Genomic DNA, 25,999 nt, shown 5'->3' with positions numbered 1-25,999 from the left:
GGTAAATGGTAAATGGACTGCATTTATATAGCGCTTTCATAGACCCAATGGCCACCAAAGCGCTTTACAATTTGCCTCACATTCACCCATTCATACACTCATTCAAACACCGACGGCGGTGTCAGCCATACAAGGCGCCATCCAGCTCGTCGGGAGCAGCTGGGGTTAGGTGTCTTGCTCATGGACACCTCGACACTTGGTCAGGTGGAACCGGGGATTAAACCACCAACCTTTCGGTTTGTAGACAACCTACATGAACCTACATGAAGAAGTAAAAATACAACATTAATTTAATACAACAACTTATATTTATTTAAGCCCCTTTCGAAGCGCGTTGATCCCGGGAAATTGCCAGAACGCCTTCTGTGAACGCAAACACAACCCGGAATTTATACCGGCATCGATGCCGGGTTGGGGACCTAGTAACATTGCCAGAATCAGTCCCGGAAAGCGTGCTGTGTGAACAAAAGCCAGGACCAATGCCGTAAGGGGTGTGTCATAGTGATGACGCTCGTGCCATCGCGCGACTCTGTTGCTCATAGAAGAAAGTTAGTGTTCGTCATCAACAAAGAAAGGACGAACAAATGTCTGCAAACTGGAACTAAGCAGAGGCCAGGAGCTCCTCACTATCCGCGCTGAAGCTGTGGAACAGTATGCACGTGGACATGTTTTCGACACGTACGTTACACGTCTCATCTGTGTCTTTCCGGGATCTTTACGGGTTGTGTGTGAACGCACTCATAGATCCCGGCAAATCACTGGCAGTGAAACAATCCCGGGACAAATGCCGGGTCACATTATCTGTTTATTTTCCGGAATCTCTGATTGAAAGGGGCTTAATAGGTATCACAGTAATCTAAAATTCATAAAACAGAGCTTAATAAAGCAAGTGCTCTGTAATGCACTTAATTGTGCATGAATAATTAAAAAGGACATGTAAAACTAAAATAGTGCTATCAGTCGAATCAAACACACAATCTATTATCACGAGTAGTCACAGATTTTGAAAGTGCTGAAATCTGAATCTATATTTAATTCTTATGAAAGAACACAAAATGTAACAATGTTCTATTAACATTTTACACTAACAAACCTTACTTAAATTAACATAAAAAATAAAAGGTAACACTTCATAATAACTGCACACTAATCATTTGTTAAACATGAATAAACTGTTAATTCATCATAATAAGCAGTTAAATATAAATACAGCTATAAATGCTTTTTTTTCTTTATTTATGAGCTATAATGTGTTTAATAATTGTATTTTCATTCTTTGTTAATTATCATTAATAATTTCTAAATGAAGTATAGCATTATTTACAAACCAGTTGTTTAAGAGTTGTTCAAGCATTATGGTTGGATTTGGGTTTATCTGTATACGTAATCACTGTTTGTACTTAATTTGTAATAAAAATAAAGTTGTCCTCCTACGAGGGGGGGTGGTGGCGGGCAAAAAAAAAGTATGAACCACTTATGAACCACTGAAAACTCTTAAATAACTGGTTTATAAAAAATGCAATTCTTCATTTAGAATTGATAAATTGATCATTAATAAAGGATAATTAACAATTATTAAACAAATAGATATGCTTTTAAATCAAGAAGAAAGCATTTATAGCTGTATTTATAAACTGCTTATTAACATCTATTAATGATTTTTATACTACAGGGCTGTTGAATGCTTGATTCTGATTGGTTGAGAACGTTCTAAAGGTGTGCAATTATTTTCAGGGAAACGCACGGCTAAAGTAGTTTCAGGCAGGTTTGACTGCATTACAGTTCCATATCACTGCGCGTACTAGTTAACTATAATAACGCAAAATAGGATAGAATTCATAACAAAAAAAAAACATGCAGCCCCATGTGCTTGATCTGCAATTTTCGATGTCTAACTTTACAATCAATGGACACATACAGTTTAATTTTTATAAATAAAGTATGTAGTCCTGTCTATAATAGGCTACATAGAAAATTAAACTGAATAGACTATATAACTAAATTGATAGTCCTGCTGCACAGATTTTCGTAATTATTCCAGATAATATAACAAATAAATAAATTATTAAATAAAATGTAAAATTTTTATTATTTTTTTTTTTAATTTTTTAAATTAAAAAAATTATTGATAGGCCTACTTGTTAAAAGGGCTTTATGTGTTTCATTTATTGGGTTATCTACTGTCAATTATCGAAAACAGGAATGAACGAATTAATTTAAACAAATTTAATTAATAAATAAACAATAATATTGACCCACATGCTTTTCTGTCTCATTATTTCAACATCTCTTCCTCTCTCTAATAACTGCATAAAGCCAGGACACACTTAGGCCTACAAGGCCAGTTTATGAATGTAATTTGATACTTATGACTGATCATGCCCAAACATGTGTTCAGCGCGTTCAGTCTGGGTTCACAGTTGACGCATGCGCGAGAATTGCGATCTCCCTTAACTACTTCAGTTCAGTTCTCGCGCATGCGTCGTGGACATCTAAGGAAGTCTCGTTTCAGGCCAACAAGGAAGAAAAGGAATAGTCGAATAAAGTCTTTCTTTTTGTTTGTTTTTTCGCACAAAAAGTATTCTCGTCGCTTGATAAACTTATAGTTGAGCCACGGTAGTCACATGGGATGTTTAAACATTTTCTTCATTGACTTTCTGGGCCGTCAAAAGCCAGTCCCTTAGGCAGCCAATGTGGTAGTTATACAGCTCTCATATTTAATCAAAAATATCTTCATTTGTGTTCCGAAGATGAACGAAGGTCATACGGGGTTGGTACAGCATGGGGGTGAGTAATTAATGACTTAATTTTCATTTTTGGGTGAACTAACCCTTTAAGACCTGCTTCAGTCGATGGAAACAGTTGGTCTTCGAATATTTCAGCGAGTCGTAAGTGTGTCCCCCATCATTCATTAGTCTGCTATAAGTGGCTCAAACCTCTGTTACTACCTCTAAAATGACGTTTTGGAATTAGCAATGAAGGCATGGGATTAGATGCGTAAGAAATTAGTCCTACATACAAGAGTGTTTTAATGACAAAAAAAAAACTTGACAAACGTCTTGAAATGCATCATCTGAACAATGTTTTGAGGTGTGGTAACTGTGAGCAGATTAATTGACTTCAGACCGTTGAATTATCCGAAAAATAATGCACACACGAGGTGTAACGGCCACTCCGCTTGGCGTTGTGACCGCATAACCACCTTGGCCCTCGGGTGTGCATTACTTTTTCTAATAAATCAACGGCCTGTCATCAATTATTCCTTACATGAATGATGAATTAACTATTTACTCGTGCTTAACTAATGATTTTTAGCATGTAGTTATTATAAAGTGTTACCCAACTTGGGAACCATAAAGAATACTGTATCACAGAGCCAACAATATTCATTGTGACCGGAGGGTTGTTCCATAAAAGAAGCTTACAAAAGCGGGGATTAAGCTCAAAAACCTGACTTGAATTAATCTAACAAATCAGTTTGAGCTTAAGGCGGTTTCATAAAAGGTAATTCAAGTTCACGCAATCTCACTAATTTGAACCAGGTTTATGTGGTCTACATAATAATAATTCGTTACATTTATATAGCGCTTTTCTGGACACTCAAAGCGCTTCACATAGAAGGGGGGGAATCTCCTCAACCACCACCAATGTGCAGCATCCACCTGGATGATGCGACGGCAGCCATATTGCGCCAGAACGCTCACCACACACCAGCTTACTGGTGGAGAGGAGACAGTGATGAAGCCAATTGGTGTATATGGGGATGATTAAGAGGCCATGATGGACAGAGGCTACTGGGCAAATTTGGCCAGGATGCCGGGGTTACACCCCTACTCTTTCGAAAGACATCCTGGGATTTTTTGTGACCACATAGAGTCAAGACCTCGGTTTAACGTCTCATCCGAAGGACGGCGTTTTTAATTGCGCGTGCACGCTATTCTTAAGAAGCCCTGATGGTGGAGTATAGACATCAATTTAACATGACAACTAAAGGGAAAGAGAGAGCAGCGATGTTCACGGCAACTGAGCAGCAATTACTTGTTGAATCTTACGAAGAATTTAAACACATGATAAACACAAAAAAAGGAAATATCGTCCGCAGCAATTAATAAAACAAGAGAAAAAGGCTGGCAGGAAATTGCTGATCGTCTCAATACGTAAGTAGCAATTAAAGTAATGTAATTAATGCAAGTTAAATTAAATGTTTGTCACAATACATTGAAGTGTGTGTGTGTGTGTGTGTGTAACTTTTACAGCAGCAAATTAAGTGAAGAAAGGGGAACATGGCAGCAGGTGAAAATAAAATATACAAATATTGTTCAGAATGGTAAGTATTAATTATAAAGTATAAATCTATGTAAGTACTTAAGCATAACCAGCATGATGTTACAACTGTCCAGTTTCATGATGTTTAATAATTGCAGCTGCCAAAAAGAAGAGTGAGGTTGCTGGCACTGGAGGAGGGCCACCAACAGCCAACTTTACTCCTGCAGAGGAGCTGGCATTAGACCTGAATTAGACCTTTAAACCATGAGTTTAAAGCACTGATTTGTCAAGTTTAATTACCAATTACAAGTTAAAGTAAACCAAGTTAAATTAATGGTTTTAGGTTGAAGGCCCATCTACAGTTGAGGAGGATGAGGAGACTGTGTCAGTATGTTCAAGGAGGCCTGAGGTAGGCACAGATTTGCACATTATATTTAAAAGCCTAACCGTGAGGTGCTAAATTGTGTGTATTTCCATTACTGGCAACAGGATGCGGACACCCTTCTAGAGCCCTCTCAGTCTGGGACCACATGTGACCAAGTGAGTTTTAAGCAATTACAAAAAAGTGCCAAGAGCACTAGATCAAATTGAAAAAAAAAACAAAACTTAAATGTCTGTTCCTACAGAACCCAGAGAACATAAAGGGAGTCTACGAAAGGTATCTCCTGAAGCAAATGGAGGCCATAGATACTGCCATCTAATATAAAAAAAGTCAAGATGAGAAAGTTGGAGCTGGAAATCCAACAGTTTGAGAAAAATCCAAGTAGAACTGCCATATTTAAAACAATGACACATGACCTTTTTGCTTTTTGACCACAATTAATTCTATGTTTTCTCCCCCAACAGCCAGCTTCAACCTAAATAAAATAAACAAAAATAAATATGACTTGTGTGTCTGTTTAAATTAAGGGAAACGTGAAAACGTTTTACATGGTTTGGACAGTATTAACCAAAATAATTATTGGCATAACTGTCTCATATAACCCTGCCTATTCCATTGTCATCAAAAATGTCCCAGTCTTGCTCTACAACCTTCCTTGGTTGCCTCTCTCTCCTCACACAGGCAATATTATGTAGCAGAACACATGCAATTACAATGTCACATGCCCTTTGTGGAATCACTCTGAGGTAAATCAGGCACTGGAACCTTGACTTGATGAGCCCAAATGCCATCTCAATACGAGCTCTTGTGCTTGCATGGGCAATATTGTGGTTGTGCTGTACCTCAGTCTGCGTCTCCTGATAGGGAGTTAACCGATAAGGCAGGCATGCATATCCCTTGTCTCCCAGCAAAACTCCTCAGAATTGACCTGAATCACAAAAAAAAAAATATTAAGCATTGAATTTGGTGAAGGAATTTTAAAGCTGTAGTCTTTGCTTTATGTTAAGTGACTAACATACCTTGTGCCATTTGGTGGGAAAGAGAAGAGGCCCGAAAGATTCTGGAATCGTGCACTGAGCCAGGCCATTTTGCCTCTACATTTGATGATGCAATCTGCACACAAGTCAACTAAATAATTAAAAATGTAGGTCATTACATTGGACTTACAGAGTAAAATGTAGAAGTGCTGGTACTGCAGTGTTGGGTGTAACTAATTACTAAGTAATTAGTTACTGTAATTTAATTACTTTTCCCTTAAAAATGTAAAGTAAGGGATTACTCTTCATTTATCTGTAATTTCATTACAGTTACTTCTGTAATTGAGCTAAATACTGGTGTCTAAATCGTACGACCGCACTCGTACAAATTCGTATGAATTATTGTAAAATATGTATGGAAAAAGTGTGAAATGTCATGAGATCAGACATAAAACAATAGTGGGTTTAACATCAAAATGTATTGTCTGATGTTAAAAAGTATGTTTTTATAATGTAACCTTCTCCACGTTGGTCAGTTTAAGGATAATTCATTCAATTTTATAGTATTTATTTGAAAGAATTAAAACAGATTCATGTCTATCCTTGTATTATTCTGGTTGAGATTGATATGGGATTTTGAAAGTAATTAGTAATTAAAAGTAATTAAATACTTTTTATAGAGAGTAATTAGTACAGTAATCTAATTACACTGTTGAAGAGGTAATTAGTAAATAGTAATTAATTACTTTTTTAGAGTAACTTACCCAACACTGATCAAAATGAACAAATCTTTTTCCGAGTCATTTGGTTCATTCAATGAACGAAACGAACGAATTGACATGTATATAAATGTACTTATATTGATTTATATATAAATTAATGCTGTATAAAAATATTAATTTCTTTCAAATGTGAAAAAAAAAAAATCTAAAAATCTTACTGACCCCAAACAGTTTAGTATAGTAGTCTGACATGTTTCTTTCAAATGAGAGATTTGAATGAATTCCCAAAGCACTGGCTATAGTAACAGCAAAGCTGCATAGTCAGTTTTGGAAAAAACTGATTCATGATACATCAGTCATGTTGATGGCTGTATACATAACATAACATAACAGCCCTAAGCCGGAGTAACCTAAGCCAAAACTAATTTGTTGTGCTATACAAAATTAATTGACAGTTTGGTTTCTACTTTGGTTTTGAAATTCCCAAATATCCCCTAGAAAGGAAAATTAAGCTCCCTGTAAGGTATATACTATAGCATGTCATGTTACACCGACACAAATCAACCGCAGATTTATGGCTTTTATATTTCCTCTGGTCATTCAGCTACACGAATCTTGTGAAACTGATATTACACATAAACATTTCATCTGAGTTTGTCACAATAATCTATGTTCCTGCTTCTTCTCACATGTTCCCCAGCACACACAAACACATACACACACATTGTGTTTTCATGTTTTTAAGGGACTTTCCATAGATATAATGCTTTTTATACTGTACAAACTGTATATTCTATCCCCTTACACTAACCGTACCCCTAAACCTACCCGTCACAGAAAACTTTCTGCATTTTTACGTTTTCAAAAAACCTCACTTAGTATGATTTATAAGCTGTTTTCCTCATGGGGACCAAACAAATTTAACCACAAAGACAATGATTTCAGATATTGCCATCTTTGTGGGGACATGAACACACACACAAACACATAGACACACACACACAATTTTTTTCATAGTTTATAAGTTCTTCTAAAATCAAACGATCAAATATATTAATGTATATAGCTCTATTTCTCTTATACTAAAACAATTTTAGGTACAACATCTGAGACAAAGTACACAGACAAAACATAACCTGAGCTATGAAAGGGCAACCGCTCAGAGTTGTCATATAAGTAGGCCTATGTAATATGATAAATGCCTCTTTTCAGACTGGTAACCTACTTTATTAGGGATTGCTATAATTGATCTGAAGTGCATATTTAAAATAGGACATTAAAAGTCGTGTGTATTTGATAACAATAGAACAAGCAATACTGAACAGCCCATTCACCAGGCAGAGTGCATCTTGTTGTGTCTATCCTCAAGTGTATTGATGCGTGCGTACCTGTGTGTGTTTTCCTCCAGCGCTGATAGGTCCTCTCTATCCCTGACAGAGGGAGGGGGCAAACGTGAACACTCACTACTCCCAGAACAAAAAAATACCTGTTGGACGGTAATAGAAGAAAAAAAAAAATCAGAAAAAAAAAAAAAAAAATCAGAACTTAAACCACAGCCATTACCCTGCAGAAATAGTCAAATCAGGAGGAGAGACTGTGCCCTAAAGGCAGCTAAGCTGAACTCAATTTGAGGCATGGAATCGAAATATTTACATCTTTCTAACATCATCTTATTGATTATCATCGTGCCGCAGGTAAGAATTCTTTATACATAGGTTACAAAAAATTATGGTTTATCTGTGCCTATGCTTGGAAACATTACAATCACATTGGGATTCTTAATAAATAGTTATATATTTTACAAGACAGGTTATTTGCATTGCATAGAACAATAGTCCTCTTTATTATACTTCTGCATGTTTTGTAGTTTTACACACTTTCATGCTGGATAGAAAAAATAGCTTTGGATCTAAAATCTGTGCTGAGTGATGCTCAAATAAGCTTCCTTGCACTAATGGCACATAATACCATATGACAGAGTAATAGTTGCCCCTGAAATAAGCGAGGAAGAATGGATGCTTTCTCACATGTTTTATAGGCTTTATTTTACAAATGATTCGTTGTATTTCTGCTCTTAATTTACAGATATGCACAGCACAAAACGGTAGGAGATATTCAATATTTGAGGAACTGGATATTTGTAGCATCAAATAATGTATTTCAGTTAACGTTAACCACAAAACTGTCAACATATCAAATATCAAAATATTAAATTCTTCTTTTCAAAATTGAAAAGGCTACCATTTTGTGGAATGGCCGAGTTGTGTCTTGTATTAATAATACATTTTTTAAAATAGTATTATGGTTATTATGATATCTTTACTCTTTGTCTTCGTGCAGACATCACGTTGTCCGTGTTCACCGTCACCTCTAAAAGCATGACGGTGCGCTGGAGCGGACATTCCGGCGCGAGCTCGTACAAAATCACCGCCACGCCGAAAAACTCCCCAGAGCCGTCGGTGTTCGCGCAGTTCAGCGGCAGCACGGTGATGGGCTCCGTTAACTCTTTGTCTCCGAACACTGTGTACAGGATGCGGGTCGAAGCCATGGACAACGCGGTGAACGTGCTCAGTAGCGCCGAAACGGAAGAGACTACAGGTGAGGTGACCTCTGACTTCTTCCAGTTTGCGTTGGACAAGAACTACCTTACATGCTACAAAAAAAAAGTAAACTAAGTATTTTTTTTATAATATAATTATATATAATTTATTTTATTAGATAGGCCTACGTTTTTAATTTAGGCTAGTTAAATATTAAAATAATTAGAATTCCGAATATTATGTTTTAATATTTATATAATTTATTTAATAGATAATTTAAGAAAAATTAAGTTCTACGTACATTACACGTTGAATACAGTCTTGAATATTTATTTATTTATATAAAGGATCTAATAATATTCACGGTTGTGGGAACCAAAATGTAAAGCCTCAATCTTCATGAAGGGTACAATTTACTTATAATTTGTTTTGTATTTCTTTGTTTATTACATTTATTCATAAAACACTTTAAGCTTCAAAATATTGTTATAAGTTCTCTCCAAAAAAAAATATTAAAATAATTATAATAACAGTGTTTTTTCCTACCATCATTATGATATATAATGTAATCATTATGTTTTTATATTGTGTTCCATCAGCTCCTGAGGTTCCCTTTATAGAGCAGGCTTACTCCAAACATAGTGACAGCATCACGGTGGAGTTCGGTCTAGTGATTGGTGCTACCAGCTACATCATCCGGGCAGAGAACGAGGATGGGTTCTTCTCTGAAACCCAGGTGGTAACTTCCCCCGGGACAGTGATCAATCTGCTGCCTTACACCCAATACACCCTCAGCGTGATGTCTGTCAACACTGGGGGAAGGAGTCAGCCTTCTCTATCCGTGAACTCTAAGACAGGTACAGTACACCCCAGACTTGAATTAAAACATCTTCTGCTTCAACCTCTTATACTTAAAAATGGCTAACATACCTGCTGTTTTGTGGCAGAAACAAAACAGTTTGAACCAGCCTAAGGTGGTTGTCTCCAAACTGACCAGCTGAAACAATGTAATAGAGACCCGAGCAGTCACAAGGAGAATCACACCAGGCATCCGTTTAAAGGTCGTTCCACAAGAAGTTTAATACTTTAAAGGCAAGGAAGTGCAAAAGGTCCATACAACAGTGGATAAGAGCAAAAATAAAAACAAAGGTTACAAAAACAGGTTCTAAAACTAACACCAACTTCATGCTCAACCAGCATTAACAACCTTTTCATCAAGACCCAAACCACTCTGTTCCTCCTGCCTCACTTCTGAACACTTGAATGCACAATTTTGCCGCCTTTAGTTAATTGGAACATACCATTTTCTGTGAAACTTACTCTTGTCTCTCTATACATTTCAGCAAGTTCCCTCAATGATAGTTAAAACAAATTGTTTAAAAACAATCAATAGAACAACATACAGGCAAGAGAAAAACAAATATTGTCATTTGCACAACTGATATTTCCTAAATAGTTAAAATTAGCATTTCCCACCAACCAGGGTGTGCACAGAGTACCCTAGAGTTTAGGCCCACTCCTCTAACCACAGAAACTCTAGGTTAACTCTAACAAATGAAACCGTAAAACTCCACGTGAACAATTACAATACATGATCTGAAGAACCATAAAGGGTTAGTTCACCCAAAAATGAAAATTCTGTCAGTATTTACTCACCCTCATGTTGTTCCAAACCTCTTTGTGTTTATTTGCTCTGCTATACACAAAGGAAGATATTTGGAAGAATGTTTTAATCAAACAGATCTCATTCCCCATTGACTTAAATACATACTATGGTAGTCAATGGGGAATGAGATCTGTTTGATTAAAACATTCTTCCAAATATCTTCCATTGTGTTCAGCAGAACAAATAAACACATAGAGGTTTGGAACAACATGAGGGTGAGTAAATACTGACAGAATTTTCATTTTTAGGTGAACTAACCCTATAAGGACACGGTTTTGAGGGATGGAGAATCAGCTTTGACTCTTTATCACAAACAACCAGTCCAAAACCCCTCTAAAACCATTGAACCAGACCAGACATTTTCATTTAAAGCTCATTTACTAAAGATCACGCATCGTAGAAAAGAATGAAAACTGATCCCGACAATGAGTTGGTATTTAAAACCTATAACAATAACACAGTATTGTTTACTCCAGCTATTGTGCAGAGTTGGCTCCTCTGGCTTCTACCAACTGTTGACAGAAACTGCATCCTTAGATTTATACCCAAAACTGTATGAAAAGATAAACCATGAGAACTAGGCTGTCGCCTCTCCCCAAGGACCGGCTTGACGTAACATAAGAAGGACTGATTTTATAAAGTTTCACATATAACAACAGAACATTCTCTATATCCCATTTCACCTTACAGACACACTGAAGGTCATTTCCATCTCATCATCACATATCTGTCCCTATCAGACATTTATATTATACTCATTTTAAATCTAATAATGTATTTTATCAAAAAAGATTATCATTGGCACATATCAATAAACTAATTTGACAAATGGTTCATAATTTATTGTATTAATTTGGTAATTTTTTCAGCTGCAATGATTGAAACTCACCACCAGAGGCAGTAGCTGTTTAGTTTTCCTGTGCTGATGCTCTTAGTCTCAGCTGTTAAAAATATTGATTAATTTTTTTTCTCTCTCTGCAGTGGTGGTGGCCCCAGATCTGCATTCCAGCTCCCCCAGCAGTGACACCATTGTGATAAACTGGAATCCAGTGAACAATGCAGTGTTATACACCTTGGTCATGATCATGGAGGGTTCCGACACGCGGGTCAGGCGCAACACGTCTGAGACTAACATGACCTTCAGTGACCTTCAGCCTGGCACCACTTACTCCATCAAGGGCAATGCCTGGGATCCTGATGGTAACCAAGGAGACGACATCACCATCAGCCAAATCACACGTGAGGACTTGTTTATAGTGTTTTGAACAGGGTATATTGCTAATAAGCCGCTTAGATCTTTTAACTGAAAGAAGCCTGTTCACCGCAAGGACGATAAAAATAATAATAAATATATAGTTTTTAAAAATGTTTATATTAATATAACTGCACGATTCAGTTGGAATCACTTTCAGTTTCATTTTTATATTGGCGATAAAAATATTGGCAGCCAAGCCAATCAGAATCCTGCTTCAAAGAGCTTGCTTCAAATGCGACAGACAAAACTGCTTTTGACATTTCGTCTACATCCAGCGCACATGGCACCCTTTAGCGTCAATATGAGACGCAGATATATATGGACCAGAAGGCACCTCCTAGTGGTCTAACCCTAAACCTACCCCAGAACTAAACCTACCATAACCAAACAAAGCTCTATGCGTGTTATATTGACGCTAAAGGGTGCCATGTGCGTTAGATTTAGACGAAATTTCAAAAGTGTCACTATATGACGCCATTGGATGAGAACGCGTTGGAATACTTATACTTATCATTATAGTTATCCTTCTTGGTGTGAAGAGGCCTTTAGTTTCCTACAGCCGCCATGTTGAGCATTACAAATTTTCCTATTTAGTTTTTAAGAGGAAAAACAAAGATTTTGAGAGAAATAATCCATCTCTGTGAATCCATATAATGCAAGTGTATCGATTTCTCAAAGCTGACGCTTCAAAAACAAACATGGCATTAATCCATAAGAACCCAGTTCATGAATCAGTCTTCTGAAGCAAAACATTTAGTATGTGTGAGAAAAATACTGATATTTCTAACTTGCGTCTCATCGTAATCATCCCTTCTCGCGTGAGTTTCACAAGTTCCCGCTCTACAATATTGTAGTTTACGTCAAGCGCAAACTCATGAAATACCACTTGACAGTTGGCCAGAAGTGACGGTTTATAGTAGGAAAAGGTTAAAATATTAGTATTTGTCTCACACAAACCTATTGTTTTCACTTCAGAAGACAATGATCCATCAACTGAGTTCCTATGGATTAATGTCGTGTTCGCTTTGCGTGGCTTTTGAAACTTTTTTAAGCCATTCACTTTGATTTTATCTGGGATAGCATGAGTGTGAACTTTCATTTTTGTGTGAAGAGTGTCCCTTTAACCAAAGTGTATGTACCAGATAAGCTCTGTAAAGTTAATAAAATGATGAATCAAACCTTAAATTCACAACTCTTCTTTCTCTGTTCCACTCTCTACAGGTCCTCCTGTCCCAGGAGATGTGCAGGTTCAGTTGACGCCAGGTCGCTCTCTCGATCTGGCGGTGTTTTGGCAGGCAGTCCAAGGTGCCGACTCATACATTGCTGTGAGCTCCACAGGCCAGAACTGCACCTCCTCAGACCTCTACTGCATAATCAGTCCTCTCAACTGCAGCCAGAACCACACCATCACCCTCGTAGCATCCAACCAGGCCGGAACCAGTGACCCTTCAAACCCGGAGGACCTTCTGACCTGTATATTTTACTCACACATGAAAAACCACACATACACATTAATAAAGAGTTGTACGGTTGGTTGTCATCTTCTTTTTTAATCATTTTCAGTCCCATGTCCTCCTGACTCGGTCTGGATTGAGGAGAGGACCACAGGGAACTGCTCCGTCATGTGGTCTGACGTTCCGTGGGTGAATTACTACATCGCCTACGTGAAGAGCGATGATGGCTTAGAGGAAAACTGCAACACCACCGAGAGGGCCTGCTACTTCCAGTGCAAGTGCGGATACACGTACCTCTCGACCGTATTCGCTTACAACCAGGCCGGCTCCAGTCCACCAGGACAAATAGTCAACTATACTACAAGTTTGTACTCTACACTGACAGATTTACATTTATGTACCATTTAAAAGTTGAAGGTCAGCAAGAAAGAAATGAAAACTTTTTTCAGCAAGGTATATAAAAAAAAACTTTTATTCTGCATTAAATTGGTCAAAATTGAAAGTAAATACATTAAAAAAGTTATATTGAATTGTAATAATATTTCACAGTTTATTTTTGATCATATTAATGCAGGTCAGACATCTTTCAAAAACATAAAATATCTTACCGACCCCAAAATTACATATTATGTGTATACTATAGATATAAAAGTCATAAGACATACAGTACACACACTAATATTTTATGTAAAAGTTTTGCTATACAAATAACTTCTCTCTCCCTCTGTCCTCAGTCCCGTGCTGTCCAGAGGATGTGTCCGTGTCACTGATCTCCACAGAAACTTTAGAGATCTCATGGTCAGCCGTTCGAGGAGCCGAGTTATACGAGACGATCGCTGCAGACGGAAGCGAACGGATCCACTGCAACGACACGGCTCCTGTGTGCGCGCTCTCTGACCTCACCTGCGACAGTCTGTACAGCGTGGTGGTGCGGCCCTGCAGTGAGATACAAGGATGCAACAACACCTGTAGTGCACATACACGCCGGACAGGTACACACACAACAAACTCACGCGAGCCCACAAGATGCTAGTGTGATATATGCCACATACAGTACAAAACATTACCATGATAATGACACGTTTTGTTGTACATTTATACATAGTATTTCTTTGGAAATACATGGTATCATGGAAATACAACATTATTACTACAACTAATTATTATATTAATAATTCCAAAAATACCATGCTATAATAATAATAATTATTGTATTTACATGTTTCTCAAAATATTTCCAAAATACCATGTAAAAATAATATTTTTTATTAGTATTGACATTTATATTAATATTAAGAATTTATATATATATATATATATATATATATATATATATATATATATATATATAGTGCCTTTAAAGGTAAATTCTCAATGCACTTTACATAAGAAAAAAAAATAAAGATACTATTGTGCACAATACATGCGAAAAGTACCATGGTAATACCTTTGTTTTGTTGTACATTTGATATAGCAGTACCATGGTATACAGTATATTGAGCCATGTATATAACATAATATATTTTCCTTCATTTTTATTTAATATATATTTTTTTTATTGTATTCACACGGTGTACTTTAAAAATTCCATGTTGTAATAACAACTTTATTATTTTGTATAAAATATTTTTTAATAATATTTGTTTTTTATATACATTTTTTTTAAGCACTTTACATTCAAATAATAGAAGGACAAAACTAGATATGAAATTAAATATAATGAAGAATAATTAAAAAAAACTTACAATAAACAATAAATATAAATACATTCAAGTTAAAGGCTTTCCCTTCAAAAATCATGTAAAGAAATTAAAAGCTCTGACAGATAATGTGCAACCAAACCATGCAAAGCCATATAAAATGGCACATTAATTTCAGTAACATGGTATATTTCCACCATAAGTACCACCACAATATGTGATAACACCACTGTTACATGTAATCCATTTTTGTCTTTCAGCTCCCTGTGCCCCTGTGATCCTCAATGTGACTCAGGTGAACTCTTCCATGATGGAGGTGTTCTGGACAGCCACAAATACTCAGGCCAACTACAGCGTGTCCGCCACTGGTCACACCGACTCACTCACTTGCTCGTCCAGCGGCACTTCCTGTTACATCAGCATGTCCTGTGGCTCCATATATGAGGTCAGCGCCTACGCCACCACTGAAGCAGGACAGAGCCTTCCCAGCTACTCCATTCCCCTGGAAACAGGTGCAGTCATGGAGACAGATGTTTATAGTTGAAAATGGTGGAGCGGTATAAATATGCACCCTCTCTCTCTCTCTCTCTAGGACCCTGTTGTCCAGAAACTCTGACTGTTGAACAGGTGACCCAGTCCATGACGAACGTCACTTGGTCGCCTGCCACAGGGGCGCAGTCCTATGTCACGTCTTTGACGTCCCCCAGAGGTCATGCCAAATGTCACACCATGGACGCCCACTGCCTGTTGGGATGCATCACATGTGGCACAAGCTACAATGTGTCGCTGGAGGCCTTCAGCATGACTGGACATAAAACAGAGTGCAGATACCATGGGTTCTCCTCAAGTGAGTTGAGTGCATATCTGTCATCATGAGAAACTACATGACTGGTTAATGGTCATTAACTCTTGCAGGAGCTTTTGATTCAACCTGGTGTCCTTTTTTTACTGATTTATATCTTAAAACTCAACAGATTTGAAAAGTTTATTTATATAGCACTTAAAAAAACAAGATAATAAACAAGTTCTTAAATAAAAAAGAGTCCGACATTTTCGTATTCGTGCTTAGGTGGTTCTGAATTGTCAAAAAAACATTCAAACTCCATTCAAACTGCTTGCTATGGATTCCAAATTTCAGACTTGGAGTGTGCATTGGTCTTGAGAATAAAGTTAACAAGGATTAAATATAAAATCAATAACCAAAAATTAAAAAAAATTAAAAAGATATAAAAGCATTATAAGACATAACAGGAAGACCAGACTAAAAAAAGTAGTTTTATATAATTATGAATATCATAAATATCAATGACATTTATAAATATATTCATATTTATTTTTTATATAGCACTATTAAAGGTAGCTTCTCAATGCACTTTACATAAGAAAGTAAAAAATAATAGTAAAATTAATAATATTTAAAAATTTAAAGTTTTGACAGATTATGTGACATTTTGTCCATCTAATGTCTGATTTAAAGTGATATTTAAAATTGAAAATACATGACTAGATAAATTAATAAGACATTAATAAGACATTAATTACATCTTATGGGTCTCATTCAGGAAACGCAACAAAAATACATAAAAAAAACAAGACAGTAGTGTTCATATACAGTAGTATGCCATAAGCAAAAAAGTAAATCAATTGTGAATCCAATTCTTACAAAAAACCTTGTCTTCAACCATACAAGTGATAGTTCACCCAGAAAGTTTAATTCTGTCATCATTTCCTTACCCTCAAGTTGTTCTGAACAATCATGGTGAGTAATAACAGAATCGTTATTTTTGAGTGAACCATTAAATAATGGTTTTATGAATGGTTTATTCAGTTCAGAGACTTGGAACAAGTGCACTTAATTTCTGCACCTTCCTCTTCCCCATCTCATTTTCTTCATCCGCGACCTCTCTCAGGTGCGTGTTGTCCATCCAGCGTGAAACTCTACCGCATGGCGAACAACACTCTGCGTGTGTACTGGCGCTCTTCTCCCGGCCTGTACAACTACACCGCCGACCTGTACGGCACCAGCTCCAACTACACCTGCAGCACGACACAAGGAGCCACCGCATGTGACGTGTCCAACATCATGTGTGGAGAAGTGTACACCGTCGTGGTCGCTCCCTTAACACAGGAGGGGTCCAAGGTCACGTTCTGCCCCAGAAAACAATACTCAGGTACAAAAAGAAATGTTGAAAAAAAATTGAAAATGTTATAAAAATGATAAAATATTAAAATGTTAACCTGCATAAAATATATTTTGCATAAATTACGTTTATGCATGTCAGGCGCTTTTATCCAAAGTGACTCAAGGAATTATATATTGCATTCAAGGAACACATTTTACCGGTTCTCGAACCCATGACCTTGACTTTGCTAGACTACATGTATACGAACTGATTTCCATGTTTCCTTGTCTTTCAGTATCCTGCTCTGGAAACACAGTGGGAATGGGTGTGTATTCTCATTTGAAACTTACCTAGGACCATATATATTTAACAATATATATATATATATATATAATTTAATTTTAAATGTGCAAGCTTTCCTAAGTATGTTCCTTATGACTCAGTGTTACATAACTGGCCTTTCTGTGTATCTGCAGTGATCTATCGAGGCCGGAGGAGTGTGGACTAGAACCCTATTGTGAGTGATCACTCATTAATTATGACTGAACGTTTACATTTACTGTCATCACTAGTAAACACACACACACACACACACACACACACACACACACACACACACACACACACACACACACACACACACACACACACACACACAGATGCAGAGCCTCATGGGTTACTTCACTTGAAACATTTAATAAGTAGCTAATTAATATATATATATATAACATAACATATACAAAACACTTTACTTGAAGGGGTGTACATAAGACTGACATGACACCTTCATAACCATGACATGACATATGTCGTGACTATGAAATAGGGTTTATGCATGATTGTGACAAGTGTCATTAAGTGACTTTCGCTCAATAATGACATTTTGAATGCAAATATGACATTGTTTAAGATGTCTTTGTTATGACGTTTTGTCATAAACCAATACATCATAACCTTTCAGTGTCTTTGTCATGACAACTTGACTGCAAACTTTTATGTGGTTGGCTTTGACATTGTCTGTCATGAGGCATTATAAATGTGTCATGAATATTACAGTGGTACTAATTGAATTTGTCAATAAAAGTTATAATGGCTTCATGACAGCCAATGTCAAATCCAACCACATGACATGTTTAATGTAATGTTAACCAATAAAGCTAGGTGGTTTCTTAAGTTTGATAATTCATCTGCTATGTCATGTTTATGACAGGTTGTGTTGTCTTAGTAATGTCAAGTTGTCATAACAAAGACACTGACAGGTTATGATGTATTGATTTATGTCAAGGTGTCATAACAAAGACATCTCAAACAATGTCATATTTGCATTAAAAAATGCCATAACTGAGCGAATGACACTTAATGACAGTTGTCACAGACATGCATAAACCCTCCTTCATAGTCATAACATATGTCATGTCACGATTATGGTGGTCTCAGGTTAGTCTTATGCACACCCCTTCAAGTAAAGTGTTACCAAAAGTTTTTATACTACCTTTAATTGATGGTGATTTTAAAATTAAATGCATCATATTTGTGTCCACATAGGATCAATCTCAATACTGTATTATAGTAATAAAATATGAGAATGAAAATTAAATTAAAATATCTATATACTGCATAACTGTTATATGTACTGTGTGTGTGTGTGTGTGTGTGTGTGTGTGTGTGTGTGTGTGCGTGTGTGTGTGTGTGTGTGTGTGTGTGTGTGTGTGTGTGTGTGTGTGTGTGTGTGTGTGTGTGGCCTGGTTAAATGAAACAAAGGAGTTATGGGAATGTTGTAGGATTATGTACTTGACATGAATGATGTTTAGGCCATATACATTTCAGTGTGTTTATGATCAAAGTTGGACCGCCCACAAATGTCCGGTTCTCATGTCTTTTTGTCTTCTGTTAAAGAGCCCAGATGAAAGCAGACGGAGCTCTGACGTCATCAACAGAGACAACAGCGCATTCTCTTCTCACCGCATTCATCTAGACACATTCTTAACATTGGACAGAAATAGCTAACAATTGTCTTTATGCACAGATGCACTACTTCCTGAACTTCAGCCAGCTCCTTGTTTCCTGTCTGCCATTATTGGACAAACTTGATTAATTCAGGTGTGCCTGATTATTGTTGTTGTGACTAACTCACCTGGATTAATCAGTTTGTCCAATAATGCCAGACAGGAAACAAGGAGCTGCATAAAGCCAATTGGATTAATATGAAAATGTAATTGCATCTTTAAGAACTTTCAAAAGTGGATAAAAAAATATAGATTTCAATCAAATTTTTAACCATTTCTAAATGTCATATTTTATATACAGTATACACTTTCTTTTTTATTTTGATATTTTGCATTTATTCTGTAATTTCCTAATATTCATAGCATGCCATGAAGCCCAAATGATTATATGTCCAGAAAAAAAGTAATATCATAATTTCACAAGAAAAAATGATCGCACAAGTTAAAAATCTTGACATGTTTGTTAATGTTAATTTTTAATGTTTGTTAAATGTATGTTAACGAGATGATTCAAACAACACATTAAGCATTTGTAGGAAGTCCCCTAAGCAGCAAGCCTCCAAAGGAGTGGACCAGTGTCATGTGTGTTAAACAGGGCGGACCTCTTCCGACGAAGGTTATTGAGAATTATGAACAGCATAAGTTTCAGGTTCAGTGTCCGCCCCAGGTCATATGTCTCCTTTGGATGATATATTACATTGAATTTGCATAATAAAAAGCATGAAGCATTACGTGTTGAGAATTTTTTTTTTTATTAACATTTCAGTTTTCTTGAATATTTTTCACTCCCCCCATAAATAGCCTAATTTTACAACTATGTATATAAATAGTTACATTTATTAACAATTATTTAATAATTACATTTATTAAACACAGTCAATGCATGTATAATTTGACAATGCAGGAGTGTCGTTCCTGAAGACTATTCTGAACAGTTTTTCAAGAACACCACAAAATATTTCCACACACACACAACACATTTATCAGTTGATGATGCAGAAACTTTTCTGTGTTTGTGATAAAGATAGACATGAGACTGTATATCTAATAGCACATCTATTTATAAATGAAATCCAGATGGGAAACTTTATCATTTACGCAGCAAGATCCCTCAAAGACATGGCATCACACACAAAACCCAGCTACGTCACAAACATATTGTTCTTGAGTTGTTATCTCCATCATGAAAACCAACACACCAGAAGACATTATATTCTCTTACATAACACCATCTTTAGTGACACTTGATCCGCATCACTAGTAATACTTGATTTGAACACACCCCAAACCATAAATGTTAAACTTCATTAAACTTTCGTCCTGCACCAGCTGGAAATCTATAATGATCAAATAAAACCAGATATTTCCAACAAGATCTTGACCAAAATGTATGCGCCTCTTGATGGAAATAACATCACAACATTTATTTACATCAAGAGGTGCATCAATTTTTGGTCAAGATCTTGTATTGACAATGCAAGAGTCCATCACTCTGTAAAGTCTCCTCCAGCACATCTCAAAGACTTTCAATGAATTTAAGGTCTGGATTCAGAGGGGCCAGCTAATGATTCTTCATTCTCCCTCCCAACAATTCTTTCACAAACTGAGCCTGATGAATCTTGACATTGTTATTCTGGAATATGGCCATGATGCATTCCTACACGGTTGTTTAAGAAATGAAAAGCTACACACTCCATCAATTAAGGTTAGACAAACTGGTGCCAAACATAAAAACATTACCACTTATCACTGCAATAATGATCCAGTAACTCTTTAGCATTTGCCTATTTTAACCCAAACAGAGACTATTTTCTTGGCAGGGAAGTGTAGGTTTTTAAATTTTCTAAAGAAATTTTAAGTGGAGCTGCATGAAAAATTCCATCCTATCGCATATTGTTTTGGCTGTTATAGTCCACCAGGTGAAAAGTTTCATGGTAACACTTTACAATAAGGGTGCACTAATAAGCATTAATTCATGCTTAACTAATGCACAGATAATACTGAATTAATGTGTAAGTAATGATTATCTAAGCTATTCATTAATGATTACCACATTAGGAACAAATTAAGAGTCTGTAAGGTTAATGTATTAGTTCATACATGAATTGTTTTTAATTAAATATTTAATTGTGGATTAATTCCATAATAACTCATTTTTTTAACTAATAGTGTTAATTAATATGTTAATTACCAGAATGAGCCAAAGCCTTGCATTTCAACTTCCAGATAATATGACAGGTACACTAATATGCGTTAATACATGATTACTTACTTAATTGTTAGTGCAAATCCATGTGAAAATTACTACAATTACTAAATGACTAGTTAATGATGATGTGCCTCAACAAGTAAAGTCATAACATAATGATACCTTTGCAAATCATTAGCTAATGATTAATTAAAGCAGATAACTGGAAGTTGAAGTGCATAGCTTTGACTAATTGTGGTAATTAACACATTAATTTACACTATTAGTTAATAAAATATGTTATTAAGGAATTAATACACAATGACACATTGAATTAATAGCAATTCATGTATTACTTAATATATTAATCATATAGACTCTTTATTAGTTGCTGAAGCAGTAATCGTTAATTAATGGTTTAGTTCTTCATTAGTTATACATTAACTCATGGTTATCTGTGTATTACTTAAGCATGAATTAATGCACATTAGTGCACCCTTATTGTAAAGTGTTACCAGTTTCATTTTAAAAGCAAACATCTGCACAAGAAGTCACCTGATTTGAGGCATCAAATCATCACAAACATGCTGCACATCATAAGTTTAATACTTTTGGGTTAGTTTAATGATGTGAACTACAATAGAAAATTGGCAAAACAACATATTCGGATAAACTAATGAAATAGTGAAATATTAGTCATTTTGGATAAAAGTGTCAGCCAAATGTATAAATATAAAAAAAATTCCTGCAGCATTTGGGCAGAATTAGACCTGTCATGTCTTACATGAACACACACACACAAAAAGTTTTAAACGTGAGCAAAGTATCACTTCTCATAGAAAAGATTTGTCAAACACGTGTAAAACGATGATGACACCGATAATACATCCCACGGGAAAGAATCTTGATAACACCCACAATAGCAGGTAAATAAATACTTTTAGATTTTGTTTCTCAGAGAGAGCAAAGACATTAAATAGAGATGCCTCCTGTTCCTAATGTTTTTCATCAAGGCCCCAGTAATCTCACATGCTTCTATTAAAAATCAGTGGTTCTCAACTCCAGTTCTCGAGACCCACTGCTCTGCATATTGTTGTCTCCCTTATTTAACACACCTGATTCAGATCCTCAGCTCGTTAGGATAGACTCTATCCACAAGTTTCCGAGGAGCGCTCCTGTAAAAAATAAAGTGGGTGAAACTTCCGGTGAGGCGGCGGAAGTAGCATTCCAATGGTATTTTGTGTGTTAGTTAGCGAAGAGGCTAGCTGTTTTTCTGAGAATTATTTTACTATTTAAAGACGCAAATCTTTATGAGAGATGGTGTTACGGAGTTCATGGACAACATGTGCTGTTCGCGGTTGTATGTATAACCGGACTAAACTAGTTCAGTGGCTTAAACGTGACTGTTTTGAACATAAGCTGAAAACGAAATCAGAGTGATCCTGCCAGAGCCCGTCTCTGATCCTGCCAACGACTGTAGTTTCCATCACCTCCCAAAGGACGACGAATCTTCCTGTGTACATTTGTTTAAATTCTTAATGTTCTATAAACTCTATCAGCATGTAATTGGCTGTTCGCTACTGATGTTACACCTAAACTCAGGGATCAAAGCCTGTGTTGACAGAATATCAAATGTGCCAGTTAATGTATTCAAGTAGCACATTCATTTATAATTTTGAATAAACTCCAAAGCACAATGACTAAGTGTGTATTTTTTATTTTAATTGTTTGTCAGCTCGCACAACTGTCTGTCACCATGCCTTGATGAGTATTGATTATTAATAATGTTATTATAATACTCCCAATCAACTACTGCGGAGGGTTAAGGTACTGTTATTTCACCTTTTTTAATTTCGTTGAGGTTGTGTTCCCACATCGTTATCTAGTTTGGATCGCTATAACTTGAATGACTGTCAACTGTTGAATGAACGAGTGTCAAGCATGTCAAATCGTGCTTTGTTTACTTCCAACCGGAAGTCGCGCCCACTTTTGACGCAAGGCCTCATGGGGCGTAGGAAACTTAGTGGATAGACCATTTCACAAGATGTAAACAACACTGGTCCAGAAACACTTCCTGTTTCAGTTTGTAACTTTTTTCTTTATTTCACATGTAAAGAAAACATCTTAAAGATGTTTGTTTAACTTTTTGATTCAGTTTTAAATGTTCTGTTGGTTGTATTTTATCCCAGCTTTTATGTAGTGTTAAAAAACTGAAACAGGAAGTGCTTCCCCAGACAGCAAACTGACATTGAATCAACGTGGAAACGACGTCTCTCATGACATTGAAACAACGTTGATTTGCTCATCGAATTAACGTTGAACCAACGTCAGACGCGGCATTCTTCAAAGCTAAATGAAATCGAAAATTGGTTTGCTTTCATAACGTTGAAACAACGCGTTGATTTCAAGTTGATTTTCCGTTAGTTTTGAAAGAATGACGCATCTGACGTTGGTTCAACGTTAATTCGATGAGCAAAACAATGTCAGATCAACGTTGTTTCGATGTCATATTTCCACGTTGATTCAATGTCAGTTTGCTATCTGGGTCTGGACCAGTTTGTTTACATCTTGTAAAATGGTCTATAACCTGAACTGAGTGTGTCAGATAAGAGAGAGACTTGCTACTGCCAGTACATTCACAGGCATTGCTATGAGCACGTAAGACATCCCCAGTAGCAGATCTACACAGGTGGAGCTGGGGAAGATGGAGGGTTTCTTAAGTGCGCTGCATGCTAACAGCAACACTACCGATATTTGAATATTGAGCTGATGCAACAGCAACCAATCAGCTGCACTGTGTAGATGATGAAGTGATCGCTACCGAATGAGTTAAAGACCTAAATCAGCCTGCGCAATCTAGAGTTTCATGACAGAACTTGGTATATGTTTTCAATTTGTAACATTTCTCATAAATCTCTTCTATGACCAAAAGATCTGAGCTGCTATCAGACATTAATAATAGCAAAATTCAATAATCCCCATCTCGTTCTTTTCAGTTCTTTCTCCCAACGAATTTCAGCCAATACAGTCATCGAGGCAACTTCAAGTTTCTTGATCAACAAGCGGGCCTGTGTAATAAAGTTTCTTCTATATGCAACATATTCAACATTACTTAGATCCAGCCTAACCTTTGCTTTCAATCATGAAGGAGTGTTTCCTATACAAGTTCCCTCTCCGATGTGATTCGGTGCAGCTTCCACAGAAGACCTTAAAGAAACAAATGATTCTCTTTCACATTTCAGGCTCCACCTTTGTTATAGCAAAGAAAGCTTTACCATTAAGACACTGACCTTAACCACCATACAAAACAATTTGAGCTAGCTGGACACAGAGTTAGGTGTATGTTTCAGGCTCTTAAATGAAGTGGCAGATTCACTTTCCCTCATAGCTTCTTGCTTCAGGGTTCAGAGAGACACAGACAAAGACACGCTAATCCTTCATTATCTTTCTCAGCACATTCTGTTTTGGACGCGATGATGAAAGCTAAACATTCTGTTGCTTTCGTCATTCTCAACGCAGATCAGTAAACACTTGGAGGATCTCTTACGTTTTGAAGTAAAAAAAGGCGTGCTCTGGCTCTGGACATAATACCTTATAGCATAATAAGAGATGTAGCATTAGCATGATAGCATTAGCATGATTTACCCAGATGTGAACAACTTCCCTACAGAAAATTGGAAGTTAAAGTCTCTAGATGGAAAAGAAAAGATAAAAAAAATAGAACAAAAAGAACTGCTCCGATCCTAAAACATGAATGATAAAAAAAATCTATAAAAATACAAAAAGGAGCGTTTTAATGATTTACAGAGTATTCTTTCAACATCTATAACTATATGATGTGGTCAAAAAAGAGACATGGATTTAATGTTATTTAGTTACATTAAGTTATAGATAAGATGCAACAATGTTTTCAATTAAGTTTCATTTATTCGGGTGTGAATTATTATAGGCTAAAGTCATGTAAAAATGGATATTATTTTGCAGCTCCCACAGACCCCATAAGTGATATAAATTCACATGTAACTTTAAGCAAATTTGCCTACATTAGAAAAAAAAAAAGTGTGAATTTTGTCTTTGGCTTCTAGTTTATTATCATTTATATTAGCAATTACATAGCTTAACAGGGTTAAACGTTCATTAAAAAATAGCCTCACAAATAAGTAAAAAAAAAAAAAATCTCTCACGTAGCTGTGAAAGTTTTCTAGTTTTTAGAAATGCTTACTCATATTTGATATTAAAACTTTGCAGTAAAAAAAGGATAACTACTCTAGCTACTCTAAAACATATCTCCATTTACAGTATCAACATCTTTTCAGTTAATGTAACACTGTGAATCCAGTGACTGGTAACTGAATAACTATAGCAAACGATTCAGTTCAATTGCAACATGTGAGTCAAATATGCACATTTGATTTCAATCATGTCATTTACTGAAAACATATTGGAAAGACCAACAAATTCAACATCATGATTAGAAAGGATAATATTAAATGAGAATTAAAGTGAAACGAGAGAGGAAAATGTGTGTTTGAAATCCAGTAATGTAATCGTTCTTTAACATTACACCAGATTGCTTGAGGCAGGCCATGCAGTACAAGGATGGGAATTTCATTCTCTCCATTATACTGAGCCTGTTTTCCTGAAACCTAATGACCAACAACCTATCCTATATCCTTTCCCACTCAAAATTAATCCTAACACGCCAGTATTCTTCATTTGC

General features: G+C 36.2%; 1 protein-coding gene, 1 long non-coding RNA gene and 1 pseudogene across 2 annotated transcripts; 2 read left to right on the top strand and 1 right to left on the bottom strand.

The window, feature by feature from the left end:
* The first annotated feature begins 3,980 nt into the window (after window positions 1–3,980).
* LOC148981411 (uncharacterized) lies at window positions 3,981–5,079 on the top strand (annotated as a pseudogene).
* A 419-nt stretch (window positions 5,080–5,498) lies between these two features.
* On the bottom strand, window positions 5,499–7,835 carry LOC148981410 (uncharacterized). Its single transcript, XR_016168623.1, has 3 exons — window positions 7,736–7,835; window positions 5,668–5,761; window positions 5,499–5,576 (listed from the first exon to the last, which is right to left on the bottom strand). It is a non-coding gene; the product is annotated as an uncharacterized LOC148981410 (long non-coding RNA).
* Window positions 7,836–7,981: 146 nt separating this feature from the next.
* Window positions 7,982–17,593, top strand: fndc7a (fibronectin type III domain containing 7a). The gene is made up of 13 exons (XM_039657515.2): window positions 7,982–8,041; window positions 8,433–8,451; window positions 8,688–8,945; window positions 9,487–9,744; window positions 11,535–11,792; window positions 13,030–13,281; window positions 13,372–13,626; window positions 13,997–14,254; window positions 15,223–15,474; window positions 15,555–15,809; window positions 16,873–17,133; window positions 17,381–17,410; window positions 17,562–17,593. The coding sequence occupies exons 1-13, from the start codon at window positions 7,982–7,984 to the stop codon at window positions 17,591–17,593; spliced, it is 2,448 nt and encodes an 815-aa protein (XP_039513449.2).
* The last annotated feature ends 8,406 nt before the right edge of the window (window positions 17,594–25,999 follow it).

This window comes from Pimephales promelas, chromosome 5, assembly GCF_988280905.1.
Source record: "Pimephales promelas chromosome 5, fPimPro1.hap1.1, whole genome shotgun sequence".
Taxonomy (NCBI): Eukaryota; Metazoa; Chordata; class Actinopteri; order Cypriniformes; family Leuciscidae; genus Pimephales; species Pimephales promelas.
This window is presented reverse-complemented; position numbering and strand designations above follow the sequence as displayed.